Here is a 20,426-nt window from a genome sequence, read left to right as displayed (position 1 = left end):
AGGCACTAGCTTCTACTCCTTGGCTTTTTAAAAAGCTGAGTAATCAGAAATAATTCAATTCATACAAACAACTGATACAAATCCAATCACAGACTAATAGGATATTAGAATAATATCAACATAAACAATAGCTTCTGTGTAGTACGTAACAATGATAGGTAATTTCATTTTCATTAAATGTCAGGATGAAAATTCTATTCATATTTTTCATACTAACTATGCAGATCACGTACGAAAAGAATCCAAACAGCTGTTTGAATGTGGTATTTTCATTCAGAGATATTGTACCTGCTGGCATTCTGATTAGTGTTTACTCATTTTAGCAATAAAAATACCAAGTTTAGGGAGCTTCCCTGGTGGCGCAGTGGTTGAGAGTCCGCCTGCCGATGCAGGGGACACGGGTTCGTGCCCCAGTCCGGGAAGATCCCACATGCCGCGGAGCGGCTAGGCCCGTGAGCCATGGCCACTGAGCCTGTGTGTCAGGAGCCTGTGCTCCGCAACGGGAGAGGCCACAGCAGTGAGAGGCCCGCGTACAGCAAAAAAAAAAACAAGTTTAATTTCTGACATACCATGGAGTACTATCAATATGATATAAGATAATCATACAGAAAACCACTTTGCACAGTCATTACCCAATGGCATATTTGCACTAGTACTTTGTCACAATTACATGTCAAATACCAGCCAAGAAATTTCTTTGAATTTGGCTCCAATTGTCAAATTACAGTTCCCCTTTTTTACTAGAAGTCTGATATAGACGCAGTGTGAAGGTTCGAAGCCCTGGGAAACACCTTGAGTTCTAGCTGCTGCAGTAAGGAGAAGTGACCTTTAAGATTTCTTGCTGCAAATTAGAAATGCACCCCCTGCCCCGTGCTCTTGGGGGAATAAGCTTCTGCTCCATTGCAGCTCACACATATTCCCTGAATCAGGACCCCTTATTTAGGGCACAAACTACACAAACAAGCATGGCAGCCATGAGAGTGCTGTTAAAACAATCACACTCTGGAGACCCAGCAAAATCCCCTATAATGGCTCTCTCCAAAGTTAAAGTAGGAAATGTTTCTAAGATTTCGATGACCAATGGAGAGAGGTCTTAAAACTATCTTAACCGAAACAACACCCTCAGTCATTTCCAATGATGGTAAAAGTATTTCTTCTCACTATTTAGTTCTCTAACTTGTACTCAATATTTAGAATGAGGCCCAGTGTTAATATTGGATGTGAAAAGCAGTCTGCTGTTCTGTATTTACTTTATTTTTTCCCCTTATTACTAATATTTTTTGAATTTTATTTAATTTATTTTTTTATACAGCAGGTTCTTACTAGTTATCTATTTTATATGTATTCGTGTATATATGTCAATCCCAATCTCCCAGTTCATCCCACTGCCACCCCACCTCCCCACCACTTTCCCCCCTTGGTGTCCATATGTTTGTTCTCTACATCTATCTGTGTCTCTATTTCTGCCCTGCAAACCTGTTCATCTGTATGGATTTACTTTAAAATAATATTTTTAAAAGTTGAGGAAGGTGTATGATTTGAGACTGGCAAATTGCTCATAACTTTATCATGCTCTCAATCATTTTATGTTTGAAAAGAAAGACATTTAACAATTATGCCATGGGACTTCCGAGCTTCCACTGCAGGGGGCACGGGTTCAATCCCTGGTCAGGGAACTAAGATCCCACGTGCTGTACAGTGCAGCCAAAATAAATAAATAAATAAACAATAAAGATTATGCCAAAGTTTTCATTTTATTTCCTAAATCCACATCCCTCTTGTTTTTCTCAAGCCCCTTGTGCATCCCCACCCCCATAACACACACACACACACACACATGGACATAGCTGCTTCCACCTCGAAACCCCAATAGCATTAGTTTAGTGCCTATTACTCTAGATTATATTTTGTGCACCTACCTTTCTCTACCCTTAGAAGCTAAAACTTTTGAGGTCAAGACCAGCCCACGATAACAAGTGTCTGCTATACTACAGAAAAATTGGTAACTTTTTGTTGCATAATAAATTTACTACAAAGGTCCTATCTCTATTGGGGAGAGGAAACTTTTTCACCTATTTAAACATGAAGTGTGTTTCTAGAGATGAATTTCTAGTGACAGAAATAGAGGACAAGGCTGTAATAGCAAAGAAATAACAACAGTAATGATAATAATAATATAATGATGATGACAAAAACCTCCACAGCCATGGTCTTCCGTTTGGGAAATGTATGGTTTGGTCCACAGATCCACAGACCATCACTTTAGCCTCAGGCCATCGCTTCTGTACTCAAGACAACACATCATACTGTTTAAGAATTCTGACTCCAAGGCAATCTGCCTTTTGAAGTCTCCCCTCCAACACTTAATCAGCTGTGTAATATTGAGCAAATTATTTAGCTTCTTTGAGCCTCATTTTCCCTTTCCATAAATTTTGGAGAATAATCTACCTCAAAGGCTCCTCAAGAGAATTAAATGAAAATATGTAGAACACTTAAAAGCATGTCTGGAATATAATAGATTCTATATGTGTTCGCTATTAATATTTCTGTCATATAGCAAGCACTTAAATTTTTTAAGAAGTGAATAGGTAAATGAATGATCACATACATAAACCATTTTGACTTAGTTAGTTGAAAAGTTATGTCATTAAATACTTCCTTCCCAATCTGATGGACACAGAAGTTGAGACTGTCAAAATGCTTTAAAATCATCTATAAATGACAATAAAACAAACATCTATTACCTGAGACTGTAAGGGGATTGGGTCTTTTTTATTTTAAATCCTGATATTTTGTCACATAGCAAAAAGTTCTATACTATGTCTTTAAATGTTTTGCTTTGCAGAAAACATCTGTCCAGCCGTTTCGTCATTAACTGTACCTTTTTTGGTTCTTTAAAAATTATCCAATTAGGGCTTCCCTGGTGGTGCAGTGGTTGAGAGTCCGCCTGCCGATACAGGGGACAGGGGTTCGTGCCCTGGTCCGGGAAGATCCCACATGCCGCAGAGCGGCTGGGCCCGTGAGCCATGGTCGCTGAGCCTGTGCATCCGGAGCCTGTGCTCCCCAGCGGGAGAGGCCACAACAGTGAGAGGCCCGTGTACCGGAAAAAAAAAAAAAAAAAAAAAATTATCCAATTACCACTATAACCACTTGAAAACTACCCAGGACAATTTTCTTCTATCCTTGCAGAAAATAGGCTCCCATTAGTTTCCCAGAAAGAGTGAAGGAAGAATGGTCCCTTTGCCAAGCCCTGAGTTTTTGCCCAAAAAAGAAATTGCTGGGAAAGATATTGGGGATGAGACTCACAACGCAACCAAAATCATTCCCCTTTCTTCAGCTGAGAAGAGGTTTACCATCAGCCTTCGTCACAACCACACCGATTTTCTTGTCTGCTTCCACAACCAGCATGCAGGCTGTACCCTCCTGTGTTCGTGTTTGCTCCTTCTAGAAAGTTTTTAGCACTTTTTTTTTTTTTTTTTTTACAGTACGCGGGCCTCTCACTGCTGTGGCCTCTCCCATTGCGGAGCACAGGCTCCGGACGCACAGGCTCAGCGGCCATGGCTCACGGGCCCAGCCGCTCTGCGACATGTGGGATCTTCCCGGACCAGGGCACGAACCCCTGTCCCCTGCATCGGCAGGCGGACTCTCAACCACTGCGCCACCAGGGAAGCCCTAGTTTTTAGCACTTCTGTGTGTATATATATATATATATCTTTTTTATCTTTATATATATATATATATATATATATATATTTATTTGAGATCACCCACTGAATTTTGGACATCTGTAGGCACTCAATGTTGTTAAAATGACACCAGGTAGACCTTCTGTATGAAGAGGAGACAAATAATATTCTGTAAAAAGGGAATATGGAAGAGATCATTTTTTTCTTCCATTCCCATATGAATCCTGAGGCAATATCACTGTCTCTCAAATGAAGCTTCACAGAGCCCAACAGATACCAGAAATGTCATTAAAATTTACTACATCTACCCCTAAAGCACATTAATTATATACAATATTAACTTTGATTTTGTTAACCTGGAATGTTGGGATCTTCTACTAGCTTAAGGAAATGTTATCACTGAAGTGTAGCCTCTTAACTTTTATAAAAAATGAATGTACTTGTCCTAAATAGTGTGTCTGTGAAATTCAAGTTACAGATAATCATCTGTATGGTGAACACTATGGATTTGGATACAAGCACAAAAGTCTCTGTGGACCAAGTCTCAATTATTTTCACAAATATTATAAAATCCATAATACATTTTTCCTTTTTGTCTTAGCTGTCAGGAAACTCAGAGTTCGCATCAGTGTGCAATGATATTAAACTCACTGCAAAGTCCTAATGACCTATTTTTTCTGCTGACTTTCGATAGTGCCTATATGAATTTACTTAGTAATACCTCAGGATGCTACACGTGCAACTTGTAGGTTTCTAAACTCTGTCCTGAAGCAGCTGAGTATAACTTTTAAATACGTAAATTCATTGTTTTTTTTTTGTTGCTGTTAACTTGATAACTTGAAACTCTACGGCCCGCCTAAAAGGCTCTGATTATTTTTCTCCATAAAAATCAACAAGCCATACCATTTCTAATATTAAAAAAGATAACATTTTTGTACAGTATGGGGGCCCTCAAGTCGGTCTGTTGTTAGGAAGATGTTCTTAAATTTTAATGTAGCAGAACTCTCAAAAGTATATCTATTTAATGTTCTCTCTCTTCATGCTTCAAGCATAGGTAGCGTTATTTACCCAGTAGTACCAATGTCACATTGGTTAAACTCACACAATTGCTTTCACTTCGTAACATAAGATGTATGCAATATTTATTCACTAATCCTTAGATTCTTCAGTAATAAATTAAGGACACTTGATTTAAGTTTATGACTGAATCATGCTTTTCTTTTATTACTGTTTTACCTATAGAATTCTTATTCTTTATTCTGTACATATGGATTCCTACAGGTTCTTCCTTCTTTACTTACAGACTTAGAGCTTTAATATAAAAACTTATTTTACTTTCAGTCAAAATTATTCCAAGTTCTCCTCAGCTCATTCCTTGATAACTGCTGAGCCTTCTGGTTGTTGTATCGAAAACAGTCTTTGAATTTCAGTCCCTCTTGCATAACACAATTGATTAAACTTCCTAAAACCAACTTCTATTACATCCACATTCTCAAGTAGATAATGGCTCCTTCTGACCTGTCCTATTGACCTAAAATTTCTCTGAAGTTCAAGCTCTGCCATATCCGAGACCCATTCTTCATACTTAACGTTATTTCGTGCCATCACAAAACTTCTACCTCGAATTCCAATCAGGTAGCAACCCTCCCTAACCACAGGCACTGTGTTAATTCCTACATTTGTACATGCTTTTCTTTATATCTGAAGTAAGATTCTTACTTCCTTCTACCTACATAAAATCTACACATTCTTTAAGGCTTAATGTAAATTTTACCTCCTCCATAGTTGGGGAATATACTGGACTCTAAATTCCCAATGGTTTTGAGATTTTTAAAAAATATTTAACAATAATATTGGTAATAATAGCTGCATATGTTCATGCGCCAAAGACAATATGCACATTGTGTGCACTATTTCTTTTAATATTCACACTAAAATTTTGAAGTAGAGACTATTATCATCCATATTCTACAGGAACTGCATGTTAAAGAAATCTGCGCTTAAATCCAGGAGCTGAGATGCAATCCAGTGTCACATTGACACTCAAGGCCATGCTCTTATCCATCTTCAAAGAAACTAATACACCCATCCTCTTTAAGAGGTCTCCGCGCCATTACTTTCAACCTCTCCACCTGCGCCACTGAAACAGAATTGTCCAAGATCAGAAATATCCAACCTACTGCCTTCACCGTTGACTTGCATTGAAAAAACATGGTTTTGAGACATTCACTGTGGATCACCCATTCAGGCAGACTTTATGAGAAATAAATGGATGAGATAGGGAAAATCAAAGCCCAACTAAACTCCAAGTAACCTGATAATTCTAGAACTGGACAGCAATCCATGTTAATCTTATAGCTCCCAACACCTCAGAAATTTAGGTATAACCACTATGAGAATCCACAGTCACCCCCCAGCCAATTCTCCATAGAGTAGATGCTAATTAAGGCCTCTCTGTACCTCTCCTGAATTTTTGGAGGGGGGGGGCAGTCGGGTGATTTGCTTTCTAATGGTACCTTCTGTTTCCTGAGCTCAGCTACTGCACATGCTCCTCCTATGCTGAAGTGTCTCACTTTCTGTAAGAAGATCCTCTGTGGCAAGCATTTGTGAACATACCTTTGAAAGCTGTGTGGAGACAGAGAAATGACTCAGTCATAGCAAGGCAGACAGATTCAAATGGCAAATGGTGGCTTTTCACTAAGTCCCAGACTCCTTCTTTCCCTCACCCTGTCCCTCCCTCTCATTCCTCACTCCCTCGATCTTCCACCTTCTGCAGAAAACCAACCATTTCCTCTCTTTATTGCACTGGAAGGAGTTTCCCTTCCTTTGGTAAGTTGATGGCCACTTTCATTCACGCCCACAGCATCTCATCTTTTATATCAAGCGGCAAGAGGCTGATTATGGTGTTTCCCCAAACAAATATATTTCTCTGTACTACCAGTTAATTTAATAAACTTCTCATCATTTATTTACGCATTTGTGTGTGGACAGTAGCATTTTCAGGGAATGTGTCTGTGGCAGTTTGTAAAACTGGATGCCAGAGACAGCTTTCATTAGGTCTGTAGCACAGAGAATGTTTACCACCCACAGCTTAAACATTAGAAAAACCTAAATGCTATCAATACTCAGTAGTAAACATTTCAAGGAGAAGCATATAAAAGTCATAACTCTCTGATGGTTATTATCTAAATGGAATCCATGTAATATGTACTGAACCTCTTACATTTCTTCTACCTCATCTGCCTATGACTTTGCCCTCCTTCCAGCACAGGTTCTAGTTCCACCTTTATTCTCTCTGGTGCTCACTCATCCATTTTCCTTTTTGGCCTGTAACCTTCTCATCTGTATTTCCTGGGTCTTTAAGATTTTATCTATTTTGGTCACCCATCTATTTTTCCCCTTTATCCTGTTTCTAGTTGCCGCAAATGGCTATAAAATGGAAATAAAGTATATACCTAATATTGAAGATTAGTTCATCAAAACTTTGCCTTTGCTCTTAATATATAAAAAATGAGAAGATATCCTTTTCTTTAGAAACCATCAGCACAGATAGAATCTTAATATAGTTACATTAAGAGAGCACACTAATAGACCAATGATCCTTAATTTGAAATTTTAATAAATATATATAAATATGCAGATATATGTAAATATATAACCCACATGTATATATGTATATTTACTCATATGTAAATATATATTACATACCATAGTGAGAGATGTTACAGTAACAGGTGATATAAATAGAATACATTCATTCAAGAAAAAAAACTGGATCAATAGCCTGGGAATCAAAACACTTTTACTTCTTGGCTTTTACTATATTTAAAAAAGCAATACAGAAAAAATGTTATTTCTATTGTTTCTATTCATATTTAAATAACATTCTAGGAATATGTAGAAAGAAATAATATAGGTGCTAATATCTGCCTTAATCTTCATCTCAAAGAACTCAAAACTCTGCTAACCTATTTTCTATAAGTACTTAGAACTTCATGTTTTGAAAAACTGAACTTTAAGCTTACATACAATTTTTTCAACTTCAGTTGTACACTTTTTGATCTCACCAGGATCTTGGTACTTTCGGTTTAGATGACAAGATGACAACCAGGTCATTATTTGTACCTTTATTATCTACAGTAAAATGTGTGGCCAAATTAATTTGTATGGTTTGTGTTGTTAGTGGATGCTGGGTTAATTACCAGGGTAAAGCCACAACATGTAGTATAATGGGTGTGGGACAGCCATACAATATCCATATTTATAAGGCAGCATATACCCTTGACATTATCACAACAGATTAAGAATGCCACCTCCTGAAGTCTGATTCCTAAGAGTGCTCAAGAGAAAAATTTTGCATTGCTCTGTGAAACATTCTCCAGCAAACAAAAGTTACATAAGGCAAAATCAGATAATTCATATAAGACAACTTTTCATGGCTTCATGAAAATTTTGTTTCTATTTTCAGGACAATAATTCTAAGTTTCCTGGAACAGAAACAATAAGGCTACAAAACTTATCTGACCCAATCTGAAAAAAAATAGGGAAATATTTATTGTCTTTATTTTTGAGGGGTGTGATAATCCATTGAAAACAAAAATGTTTCTAGGATTTGCAGAGAAAAGTATTTTAATGGGTGCATGGGGGGCATAATATCTATTTAGCTTATTACATCTCTAAATAATTGAATACTCTGCAAGAACAATTCTCAAACTGAGTTTGAGACATTATTTACAAACCCATGTCTTTATGGACATTGTTTCAAAGATCAGCCAGCCAAGGAAACCAGAAGGGTGAAACCCCATCCTCACATGCTTCTGTAGAAAAAAATACTTCTGTTTCCACAACTTCTAACCCACAAACCCATTTTCTCTCATCTCTCCCTGTGACTAGCGGTACAAATAATACCATTTTGTCAAATTCATCTTGATATTTTCATTACAGTGACTGACCTATAGTAGGCATTCCATAAATACTTGTTGGCTGAAACAAATGGGTTATGACGATTTTGTCAATTTTTCAGTGTAAAACATGACTTTCTGCATCTGTTACTTAATAATTTGAAATTATTTAACTAAAAATGTAATTCAATTATTTTCATCTTGATGATAATTTAGTATTTGTGGGTAAAAAGAAAAAAAAGAACAAATTAGAATCTATATCACCTTATCACCTCACAACGGTCAGAATGGCCATCATCAAAAAGTCTACAAATAATAAATGCTGGAGAGGGTGTGGAGAAAAAGGAACCCTCCCACGGTGCAAATGTAAATTGCTGCAGTCACTGTGGAAAACAGTATGGAAATTCCTTAAAAAACTAAAAATAGAGTTGACATGTGATCCAGCAATCCCACTCCTGGGCATATATGTGGAGAAAAGTCTAATTCAAAAAGATACACACACTCCAATGTTCATAGCTGCACTATTTACAATAGTCAAGACATGGAAGCAACCTAAGTGTCCACTGACAGATGAATGGATAAAGAAGATGTGGTATATAGACACAATAGAATATTACTCAGCTATAAAAAAGAATGAAATAATGCCATATGCAGCAACATGGATGGACCTAGAGATTATCATACTAAGTGAAGTAAGTCAGGCAAAGAGAAATATCGTATGATATCACTTAAAAGTGGAATCTAAAATATGATACAAATGACATAATTTACAAAAGAGAAACAGACTCGCATACATAGAAAACAAACTTATGGTTACCAAAGGGGAAAAGGCAGAGGGGATAAATTAGGAGTTTGGGATTAACATATATGCACTACCATATATAAAACAGATAAACAACAAGGTCCTTCTGTATAGAACAGGGAACTATATTCAATGTCTTATAATAAACCATAATGGAAAAGAATATGAGAAAGAATATATATATGTATATATATATGAAAAAAGAATCTCTATCACCTTATAATTTGATTGCTTAATAGCTAAATATAACAAATAATTCCTCAATAAAAGTTTCTTTCCATTTAGGAAAACTTTTCTTTTGGCAAACAAAAATTAAGCTATTTTAATAACTAAGAGTCCAAAAACCATACCTAAAGACAACATTAATATATCACATCTCAGTATGATTGATAGCATTCTGTAATTAATTCAAAACAGGGAGAAATATGTAACATATTAATTAATGAATACTTCAACCTTAACGGAGTTTAAATCTCTTAAGGTTCATGCTTTCGTTCCTGGATGTTAACCTAACAATAATAGTGTCAAATGATAAAAGTAAGATAACTTTTATCCATCATAACTTGAACCAAAACATGGTAAGTGGAAGGAATTATCTCAATTATATAAGGAATATATGGTGGGGAGATTGTGTTTAATGGACACTGACAAGTATGTTAGACAAACTTCTTTGCAGTGGTTTATATAACACAGGGTTTCCATAAGCAAGAAGCTGTCTGGACTACCCAGCCGTAAAAAAGAACGAAATAATATCATTTACAGCAACATGGATGTAACTAGAGATTATCATAATAAATGAAGTAAATCAGAGAGAGAAAGACAAATACCATATGATATCACTTGTATATGGAATCTAAAATATGACACAAATGAACCTATCTATGAAACAGAAACAGAAACACAGACATACAGAACAGACTGGTGGTTGCCAAGGGGGAGGGGGTTAGGGTAGGGATGGAGTGGGAGTTTGGGGTTAGCAGATGCAAGCTACTGTATATAAGCTGGGTAAATAACAAGGTCCTACTGTACAGCACAGGGAACTATATTCAATATCCTGTGATAAACCATAATAGAAAAGAATATAAAAAAGGATATATATATATGTATATATACATATATAACTGAATCACTCTGCTGTACAGCAGTAATTAACACAAAATTGTAAATCGACTATACTTCAATTAAAAAAAAATAATAAAGAAGCTGTGTGGAAACAGACCAACTGGCACTGGCACATGGTGCCATCGTCACCTCTGAAGGGGCTGTTGGTGACCTCTCCTCCTCACACCACTTTTCCCAGGAGGAAGAGCCCAAATATCCTCTCAACTCAGGAAACCTTAGCATAGTCTGGCCCAAGTAGGCTCTCTGTAAAAGTTATTTGAATTCCTTGGTTCTGGGTATAACTGTAAAGCTTTGAATTGTTAAGGATGCTTAAGATGAATGGCTAAATGTTTAACTTAATTTTTGTTAGGTCCCATATTTACAAAGCCATTAACCTATATTTAAAAAGCATTCCCCCCACTTTGTGATTTTGTTGAATTGCCATTCAGCTCTAATCATTAGCCAGAAGGAAAGCCCAGTCAGAAAGAATGGGACTGAAGATGAATTCCTTATGGGGCTGATTTCCCTCTCTCTCATCGAATAAGTTGTGAAAAGTTTTCTAGAAACTGGATCAATGACCCTTCCTAGAACAACTTTTTAGTTGCTATATGTAGAAATTTTGAAAGATGTATATTTTTTTAATAAGGGAAGAAGGCTCTTTTATAAAACAAAATAACTTTTACATTTTGAAAGCTCACCACATGGCGTTTTTTTTTAAATTCTTTTGATATTATTGTATTATTAGTCCTTCGGCATTTGAGAGTATATTAGCAGTATATTTTTTCAAATTAGTGAATTCAGAGGAATAAAAAAACAGCAAGCACCAAGCCAAACCAAAGAGAAAAGAACAATACAAAAGAAAATGACAGCCTCAAAATCTACATGCCTATACTTGACAAAATTGTAGAGGACATGGATTGGCTAGATTACTTTCTCCTAAGGGAAAATTCACATCCTGTAAGAAGATGTACTTGTACAGTTAGTTCCTAAATGCTAATAGATGATGATAATACGTTTCTTCCAGAAACATACCTCCATTACAGAGAAACTCTCCATTAGAGATTTTGTATCACAGGTATATTTATGGTATTAGCCAGCTCTGGACTTGAACTAAGCAGTAAACAATCAGATGCCTAGGTCAAATTATCAATTATAGAGAATGACTTTCTTTTCCATTTCATTAAGAGAGATGAAAGATACGAGAATTCAGGTAGGTCTAAAACTGAACAATTAAAAAAAAAAAACTGACAGATTTTTCATTGAGTATAGTCTCCTAAGCCTTCAACCCTCTCCTTTAATTCCTATGCTCATAGCACTAGAAATTTTAAACTGCAGTGATTGTGGCGGTCATTTATATATTAATTATTTTGATGTTTCAATTAAACAAAATGTTATTTACTTTTTAAAAATTATAGATATTCACTCCTTTTTATAATAAGAAAATAAGCTCAATGTTTTATATATTTATCTGCCTTTATACATTATGTGCACACCTATATGCTAAACACTTAGCCAGGTGCTAAGGTTTGATACTCCCCTGCCTTCAACGCTCTCTTGCAGGGGTCGGCAAACTTTTTCTATAAATGTCCAAATAGCAAATATTTCAGGCTTTGGGGGCCATATATTGATTCTATGGCAGCCACTCTACTTTCTGCAAGCAGCATAGACAATACATAATCAAGTGGGTGTAGCTGTGTTCCAGTAAAAGTTTATGAACATTCAAACAAGAATTTCATATACTTTCACATGTCACAAAATATTATGCTCCTTTTATTTGTAAAAATCATTTAAAAAACATTTTTTAGCTGAGGGCTGTACAAAAATAGCACCTAGTTGAATCTAGCTTTGGGGTTTGCTAGCCCTCAGTTCAAAATATTCAAAGAGGGAAGGTTTTCTTATGTGATGTATATTTTTCATTACAAAATATTCCCCTATCCTCTGAAGTCTCACAGACCTCTCGCTTAAAAAATATTTAAGGATTTTTGTCAAGTTTTTACTTTACAGAAAGATTTTCATCGTTTGCCATCTTAGTATATTTGGCTCCAAATTGATATAACTGATTCTAGGAAACGGAAAAAAAAAAAAAAAAAAAACAGAATAAGATGTAACATTTTGTAGTTGGCAAGGGAACTCTACTACAGTATCTGCTGCCTCTGTGTGTAAAGGAGTATGGCAGAATCAGAAAAACTGTTTTCGACCAATACGAGTCCCAGCTACTGGGAGCAATGCGTTGCTATACAGGAACAACACTCTTGGCACTGATTTTGCGAGATGCTGTAGTATACAGGGAGATACAGACATGCTACGTTTTAATTTAAATGAGCCATCACACTCAGATCAGTAGCCTCAACAGCTTACGTAATACATGATGAAATCTGAGGCTCAGTGTATTTAAGCAGCTTGCCCAAGAGTCCACATATAATCTCAAATCATTTCTTTCTGATTCCAAAATAAATACTCTTTCCCCTATAAACTGATTCCCAGGATGGGGAGACACGAATTTTTTCAGAACAAAGTAGGAAACTAGGCATCTTAGCCTCTAGTGTGCAAGTAATTAGTGACAATTTAATTGGAATGGAAAGTGTTTTCACTGCATTAATAAAGAACACCAATATAAAAACAGCTTTGCTCCACTTTAGAACTGCGCATTAGCAGATAATCTTACCAGTTTCACAAGTGGCAGAGCCCTGCATAAGTATTTCTTAGTTCTATCAGCATGGATGTACCAAATGTATTTGCTGTCTTGTGACTGAAGTTAGGGAAGCATTTGCTGTACTTGGGTTCAAAATGGTATCCATTTTCAGACGAGAATTAACGAGACTACATCTAAGGTTCATCGCAATGGTGGTGCTTCCGTCTGTAAACGGACCTGCAATAAGGGCCTCCCTTCCCCTCCCACACACACACTTTTTCTCTTCTCCTCTTAAACATATGACTTATATAAATTTGGTAACCTATATAATTACTAATTATTTTAGCTTAAATACTTGAAGCTTTCATTCATCAAAGGATAACATAAAGTTCTTATTTGTCTTATTCTGCCAGTAATCTTCCAAGTTTATGGTGTAAAAAGCATTTATATGTTAAAATTATAATAGCAATGAAGCACAGGAGAAAAAATTGTAGCAGCTCCATATTTTATTCCCAAACATAAAAGATTATAAATACTGAAATAATAAAATTGGCACTTTTTGTTTTAGAATATTTGACACAGAAAATGTTTTGTACTAAGGACTCATCTTTCTGCTCTGGAATACAAAATGAGATAATTTCCTATAACAAAATTTCTTTTTTAATAAAACAGATTGTTGGTGTGAAATTTGTCTTTTCCTCTCAAAAGAGTAAATAAAAATAAAGACAAATTTTAGCTATAACCTGGGATATAAATGTTCTCTTTCTGAAGGCCCAAATCACCCATACATAATCCTGAGTGCCTTGTACGGGCAGCAGGACTTAATATGATTTGTACCTGTTGATTTTATACTACTCTGGTGAACCATGAACATTAGTAAGGTGAGATTAATTTATACATTTTATAATTTCATTCAAGATTTTCAAAGAAAATAATGAATCAAGGCAGAAAAATGTCTTAAGGAAGAAGGAAAATTAAACATAGTCAATGTCTTCAATGTCTATTTCAACTCCCGCAGATGCAGAAAATAAGTCACATCCCTGGATGCAACTCTCTCCAACCTGCCTTTTGAATATCTTCATTTTTCCAATTAAATTAATATTTTCTACCATTAATCAAGTGCTAAGTCTTTATAAACATAAATATATGCCTGTCCTACTTTGTTCTTTGAAGTTTGTGCTTTCTGGAAAGAGAAGGGAAGAAAATCTGTACCAGGTGAATGGAAAGAAAGGCTTTCCTCTTCACATTCCATCACTGTGAGTGAGTGGTGAGGTCTAGAGCACAAAATACGTTAGGTTTACTCTACTGTTTGCCTTTATACTGGAGGCAAATTAGAAGACTGATTAAATTATCCACAGTTCTGCAAAGTACAGTGACACTTATAATTACCTGATTTTATGAACATGAAATATTTGCATATTCTAAAATCAGTGAAAAATAATTCACTTCCCTGTATCTTCCAACATTATATGTACCCTAGTGTTTAAGCCAAGAAATATAAACCCTGTATCATATAATTAAGTATATTGGAATAGATTTTCTCATTCTAAAACTGGGAGATGAGTTTAATATAAATTTATATATTTGGACACAACTCTTTTTGTACTTCTCCTTAAGCAGATGTAACATTAAAAAATGTTCAATATCTTTTTTCCAGGTAAGATAACAGTAACTTTTTATACATATTTATAATTTTAAGGTTCAAATCTGGAACTTCTTTGTCCTTTTCACATTAACAAAACCTTTTATCTAAGCAGCAAAATTCTGGTAAACTTCAAAATAGCTCAGTTTGAGAATCTTGTCATATCACCTTCTGAATGATCAACTAAATGTACATGAAATCTCCCCGTCTATTGCTATATCTGTGTAAGCATGTTTGTCTAGTTAGAAGCACATGATCAGAAGTCATAAGCCTTCAAAAAAAGATTAGTGTCTGCTGGCAACTCCCTCCCTGTGGCACTCAGTTTTGTTTTGCTTTTTCTGAGGTCATCTCAGAGTTAAGAATAAGTTGGAAAATAAGCTCATATCTTTGCAAACGAGGATTGTGGGGAAAAATACAGCTTCAGGACTCGGGGGAGACAGTGCCCTGACAGGCAACCCATTAAGTTCAGCAGGCTTATCTGCCTCTTGGCACCTGCTGAAATCAGCCAACACGTTTGCCAAGCAGGCCTTCTAATGCTAATTCGATGTTCCAGTGGGGACACCTACTTTGAAGAGATATGTCCCAATGTAAATTATTAAATTGATCACGTGGCCCACCGATTGATCTCCTGTGAGTTTCAGCAGTATGATCATGCCCCCTTGGGACGAGCAAATTTCGTTATTTTCTGAAAGGGCAGAAAGGATCATCTGAAGGTAGTTCCTTCTTTAGGAAAAGATGGCAACAACTGAAATGTTCTCTTCTGTCTCACTTGCTTTTTCTCTAAGTTCATATTCATGTTGCATTTGCCTTTGTGTGACTTTTAGCAATTCCTGCCGTTGCTACTGAGAGTTCTCTATGTGCTTCTGATGGCTGTTCTGATCAGCCATGTGTTTTTAATGGAGTAATCTGTCCTATTACCCGATGTTTGATGGTTTTATATACAGGCTTACGGACATACACTGGGTGAAGAGTGAAGGGCAATCATAACTACAGTGGGGGTCACGGACAGTAGCATCTTCATGAATTATTGCTCTGTTCTGCCGAGGTGGACAGGGTCAGATGACCCAGACCCTTAAAGTGACAGTAAAGATTTGGGCTCTTAACAGGAAAGATAGGAAGTCATTCAAGAGATTTTAGCAGGGAGTGACACAATCACATTTTCATTTGAAAAGATCATTCTGGCTGAGTATAAAGAATGGCTGAGTGTTGAGAAAAGCAAAGTTCTTAATGATTCAGGAGACTGCCTGGAGAGACAGAAAAAAAAAAGGAGGGTGATGTGGGGTAGGCTGGTTTGTCCCTGCATATATTTCTATGGAAAAGATTTTAGTAGCTAAGTGGCATTTACCTTGGTGAATTTATCACCAAGTTTTGCAGCACCAGAAACAAGTTCTTACGATGGAGATTTTATGCAGAATCAGTGAACTCTCAAAACCAAAAAGCAAGGAAGTTATCATTGTTCCCATTTCACAGATGAAGAGACTAAAAGCTCGACAAAGCAGAGAGTTTTCCCAAGTGACAAAGTTTACTGGAGTTAAAGTGAGATTCAAATTTGCTCTGTATGATTCCAAATCCCATGCTATTTCTACCTTACATATAGCCTCTCTGTTGAGAAATGTAATTGCCCATGGATTAGACAGTCTCTCCTGATGAACCAAATAGTACTCAGGAAACCCCAGCTCCTTAAAGCAAACAAACAAACAGAAAAATCTCAGCGTATTTGGAGATTAATTATTCATGGATTCATTTTAGAATTTCTGGGAGCCTTAATATGGTCAGTATAAGGTAAACTTTTATCTGTTATTTACACTAACATGTCAACTTCGACACCCTTCCCAAAGGGAAAGGTAAGATTTTCTTCTCAAGGAATTACACTTAATCTAAAAATGATTGACTTCTTAATAAAAATTCTAAATGTTTTCTCTTTAGTGTACGAACTTTACCATTTTCACTAACATAGATTGATATTAGCCATATTCTCTATGCCTGATTCAGTGGAAATGTGGATATACTCATAATATTCAACATTAATTAGTCAGGGATTTATATTGCACCTGCTTTCAAAATTGATTTGAGATCATTGTTTTACTAATACTCATGTCTCTATCAAGTCAATATCTGCAGGGTAAACATTTAGCTTCTTTATTTAAAGCCACTTTGTTTCAGTAAAGAGAGGATTATTTTAAAATTTGCTCATGATTCTTTCCTTTGGCGAGCTTAAACCTACATTATCTATTATAGGGAAGTGAGTTGAATGCTTATTGTTTTATAAATTTCCAAGAAATGTCTAATCATTCTTTAAGAAGGTTAATCTCATGAATGAGTGGTGAATTTACTGTCGATATAGTATTCATATTTCTATTACTTTTAAAAAGTAAAAATGGAGAACATCATATAATACGAGGACTTTGCTTTGGCATCTAGGCTGCCAGTTAACTGACTTCAGTTTTATCTAAGTAGATTGTTTGCATCTAAAACTGGAAGCTAGAAGAATACAGAATTTGAGGTCATAAGATCAAGGATCAGGTTTTGTCTCTCAAAATCTTGATTTCATAAAATGGGGAAAACAGAATCAACCTCATAAGGCCTTTATGTAAAATAATATATAACATGTTTGAAAACAGGCTGATACATTATTAAAGGTGTATATGTTTTTGGTTTTATTATAGCAACCAGGTGAAATAACTGGAGTATACTTTTCCCCTACATCAATCATCTCTAAATATTTTAGATGATGTAATCCTATCAGTAAAATAATTTTGAGTTTGCAACCCTTCAAAATATGTGTTTGAAAAAATAAAGTCTTTATATGAACAGCTATCACTAGTTTATCATCAACAACATACACAAAGTCAAACTTATTATTAACAATAACAGATTTATCCACATTTCAAATTACTTCCTGGATAATTTTTGTCTCTTATCAGATCTGATTAAATCATCATTAATTTTTACCTCATAATGTGACCAAGAAAGGGCTTGTATTGGGAGTATAAATATCAACCCTGCCATTTTCATGTTGTTTTTGTTTGTACCTTTAGCCTAACATTCATTATGAGATTTCTTTGTAAAAATCTTCTTTAACCATTTTTCATTTTAGGAGAATGAATACACAAAATGTCTATTGTCAATCCGTTTTCTCTTCTGCTTAGGAATTATTGGCACCATGTATAAAATATGAATAATGCTTAATTTATTTCAATTTTTAGATGAAAATAACTAAAAATAGAAGATCTAAATTTTTCTTTCCATGTTTCATATTCCATACTTATGTACTCCTAGCATCTTTACTTTGGGGATCACTCACCTGGGTAAGTCTAATGGTTGTTAATAAGACAAATACATACATCTTAATTTCTTTAGAAACATCCAGAGCTACTGATTTTTCTCCCATGATTATATTTACTCTATTCATTACTAAAGATTTTAGTATTATAAAAAGAAGATGAATTTAAAAGACTTGAGATTTCCCGATCTGCTGCCTATCTCTTTATGAGACAGTTATCACTAAAAACTTTCAAAGATACATTTGATGTTGCTAATTTTCACAATGTTACCAAATTATAAAGTATGACTATGATCTGTTCACTTAGGTGAGATTTATTTTATTATTTTATTTTTTATTTTTTTTGGTTTTGTATAATTTATTCTTCTGACTACATATTGAAAATCAAATCAACCTTAACGTCCCTTCAAAACTTGAAGATTTTCTTGTGAAACCTGGCACACGTTGCATTAAAATGAAGAGAGCACTTACAGGTTTGAGTGACACAGAGGAAAACCTCATGGAGCTCTCGTGGCACCTCAGCAGGACCACGGCTACTCTCATGGGGAGTCAGATACCCACAGCTGATATTCCACACAGCAGTTCAATATTCCACTGTAGATCGACACGTACAAGAAAGGGAAAGTCACAATGCTTCTGATGGAAATGAATCAGTCTAGTGGAATCAACACATTCTCCTGATATTCCTTTGACTTTTGTGTCTAAGGTCCACCCGCCACTTTGAGATCACTTGCACTGGTATATTTTTCTTTCTGAGCTCCTTTCGAAAGCAGGTCCTACTTCCTTCCCATGTGCCAACTCAGCTTTACTTTGTCGAGTTGCTCCAGGTGTGAAGGCTTGAGGTCAGCACTCCAAAGCTCACCGAAACGAGGCAGGTAGCTCTGTGGAAGATGCCCCTGGTTTAGAGGCAGATGTGACTGTTCTCGTGGCACGTGGTACCCACACCGGCCACAGACAGGTAAAGCTTCCCATCTGGACACGCACAGATTTCGTAGAGTCCCTGCAAGCTGCTTGCAGGACCCTGAGTCCCCTGAGCCAACTTGGGTAAACATATGGTTTCAGCATCGAGCACAAGTGTCCCATCACTGCTGTGAAGAACGATGTCCATCTGGGAAAGGGCCTCGATTTTCCCTGCAGCAGCTTGAATATGAACGCCTTTAGGGGCGTCCATGCTGAGACTCCGTGTCGGGGATTCTAGTCTAAGGTCCTGGATTGGGTCCGGTTTTATGAGGGGCGTCTCCACTGAATGTTCAAAAAGAGCCCCTTCAGGCCCAGTTACTCGAAGTTTATCCATACCAACCACAACTGCCTTTTCATCAACAGTAAACAGTGGCTTGCTGTCCCGGAAGTTGATCTGAAACTGTTGACTGTGGACCTCTACCATTTTGGGACCCACTTTTAATCTGCCTGTAACTTCTCCTTCTGGGTTACGTGCATTTACAGTCACATTCTGTGTGGACTGCAGAAGCAGAGATGAGTCCACTCTGGAGTGTATTTCTTTGGCATACAGTGGGAATAAAAACTCCGATTCCCCCTCCAGGAAAAGTCCATCTTCTGTAACATACAGGTGACCCATCCCTCTTGGGGAAAACCACATCACTTTAAGAATCCAAATTGTAAGAGCAAAATTCACAAGGAAGATGATGAGCAAAAGAAGAACAAGTAGAGGCAACGCTTTCTCCAGCCATAAATGCCGATTTTGTAGACAGACTGGTTCTCTGGACGCTCTATGTGGGTGCCTTCTGTGGTCGTGGTGTATTGTTCACGCACCATCTGCGCTGCTTCCCGCGGTCCGGGGGCGCGGGCCGGCGCCTCAGGTCCCGTCGTCCCAGGCCCCGTCGTCACAGGCGGAAGGGCCTCCGTCTTCTCCCCGGACAGCGCGGGCCGCGGCTCCGTCCTGCGTCCTCGGCGTCCTCGGCGGCCGCCGCGGCGAGTGCGCTCCCCAGCGGGGGGGCCCACATCCCCGCGCGGGGGACCCACATCCCCGCGAGGGCTCGGGGCGCCCGGGACCCGGGGCCGGGCGGTCGGCGGCAGCAGACCTCGGCGGGGCACGCGGGGCCCCCGAGGCGTCCCGCCCGCGCGCACGTGCGTGCGTGCGTCGACGTGCCAACCCCGAGTCCGAGATTTATTTTAAATAGCAACATAGCTGGAAATGTGTGCTAGCATATACTAATAAAAAGAAGACACAAAAAAATCTAATGTCAGGTAATACGTATTAAGACATACATAAAGGCTCATCTTGTTCACTTACAAAATTACAGGCAGGGTTATCTGTTTCTTAATAATTGACAGTACTTAGCACATAAGCATTCTATAAATATTTGAGAATTTGATTATTCCAGTTTCAGAATCATATGAGTATTGTTGAATAAAGTAAAC

At 37.0% G+C, this 20,426-nt stretch overlaps 2 protein-coding genes across 2 annotated transcripts in view; both read right to left on the bottom strand.

Annotated features, from left to right (window-relative positions):
* Positions 1-20,426, bottom strand: part of LOC309810307 (contactin-associated protein-like 2) — a gene marked incomplete at both ends in the record, with an annotated part of 946,489 nt that overhangs the window by 741,366 nt on the left and 184,697 nt on the right. The gene's annotated exons all lie outside the window — the stretch shown is intronic.
* On the bottom strand, positions 18,782-19,950 carry LOC309810413 (gamma-sarcoglycan-like). Its single transcript, XM_082632404.1, is given in 2 exon segments — positions 18,782-19,703; positions 19,706-19,950. Coding segments are annotated over 2 exon segments (870 nt in total). The 5' UTR covers positions 19,821-19,950; the 3' UTR covers positions 18,782-18,948.

The sequence above is a fragment of the Mesoplodon mirus genome (genome assembly GCF_964341445.2).
Source record: "Mesoplodon mirus genome assembly, chromosome: 9".
NCBI lineage: Eukaryota > Metazoa > Chordata > Mammalia > Artiodactyla > Ziphiidae > Mesoplodon > Mesoplodon mirus.
Note: the sequence above shows the minus strand (reverse complement) of the source record. Positions and strands in the feature narration are given on the sequence as shown.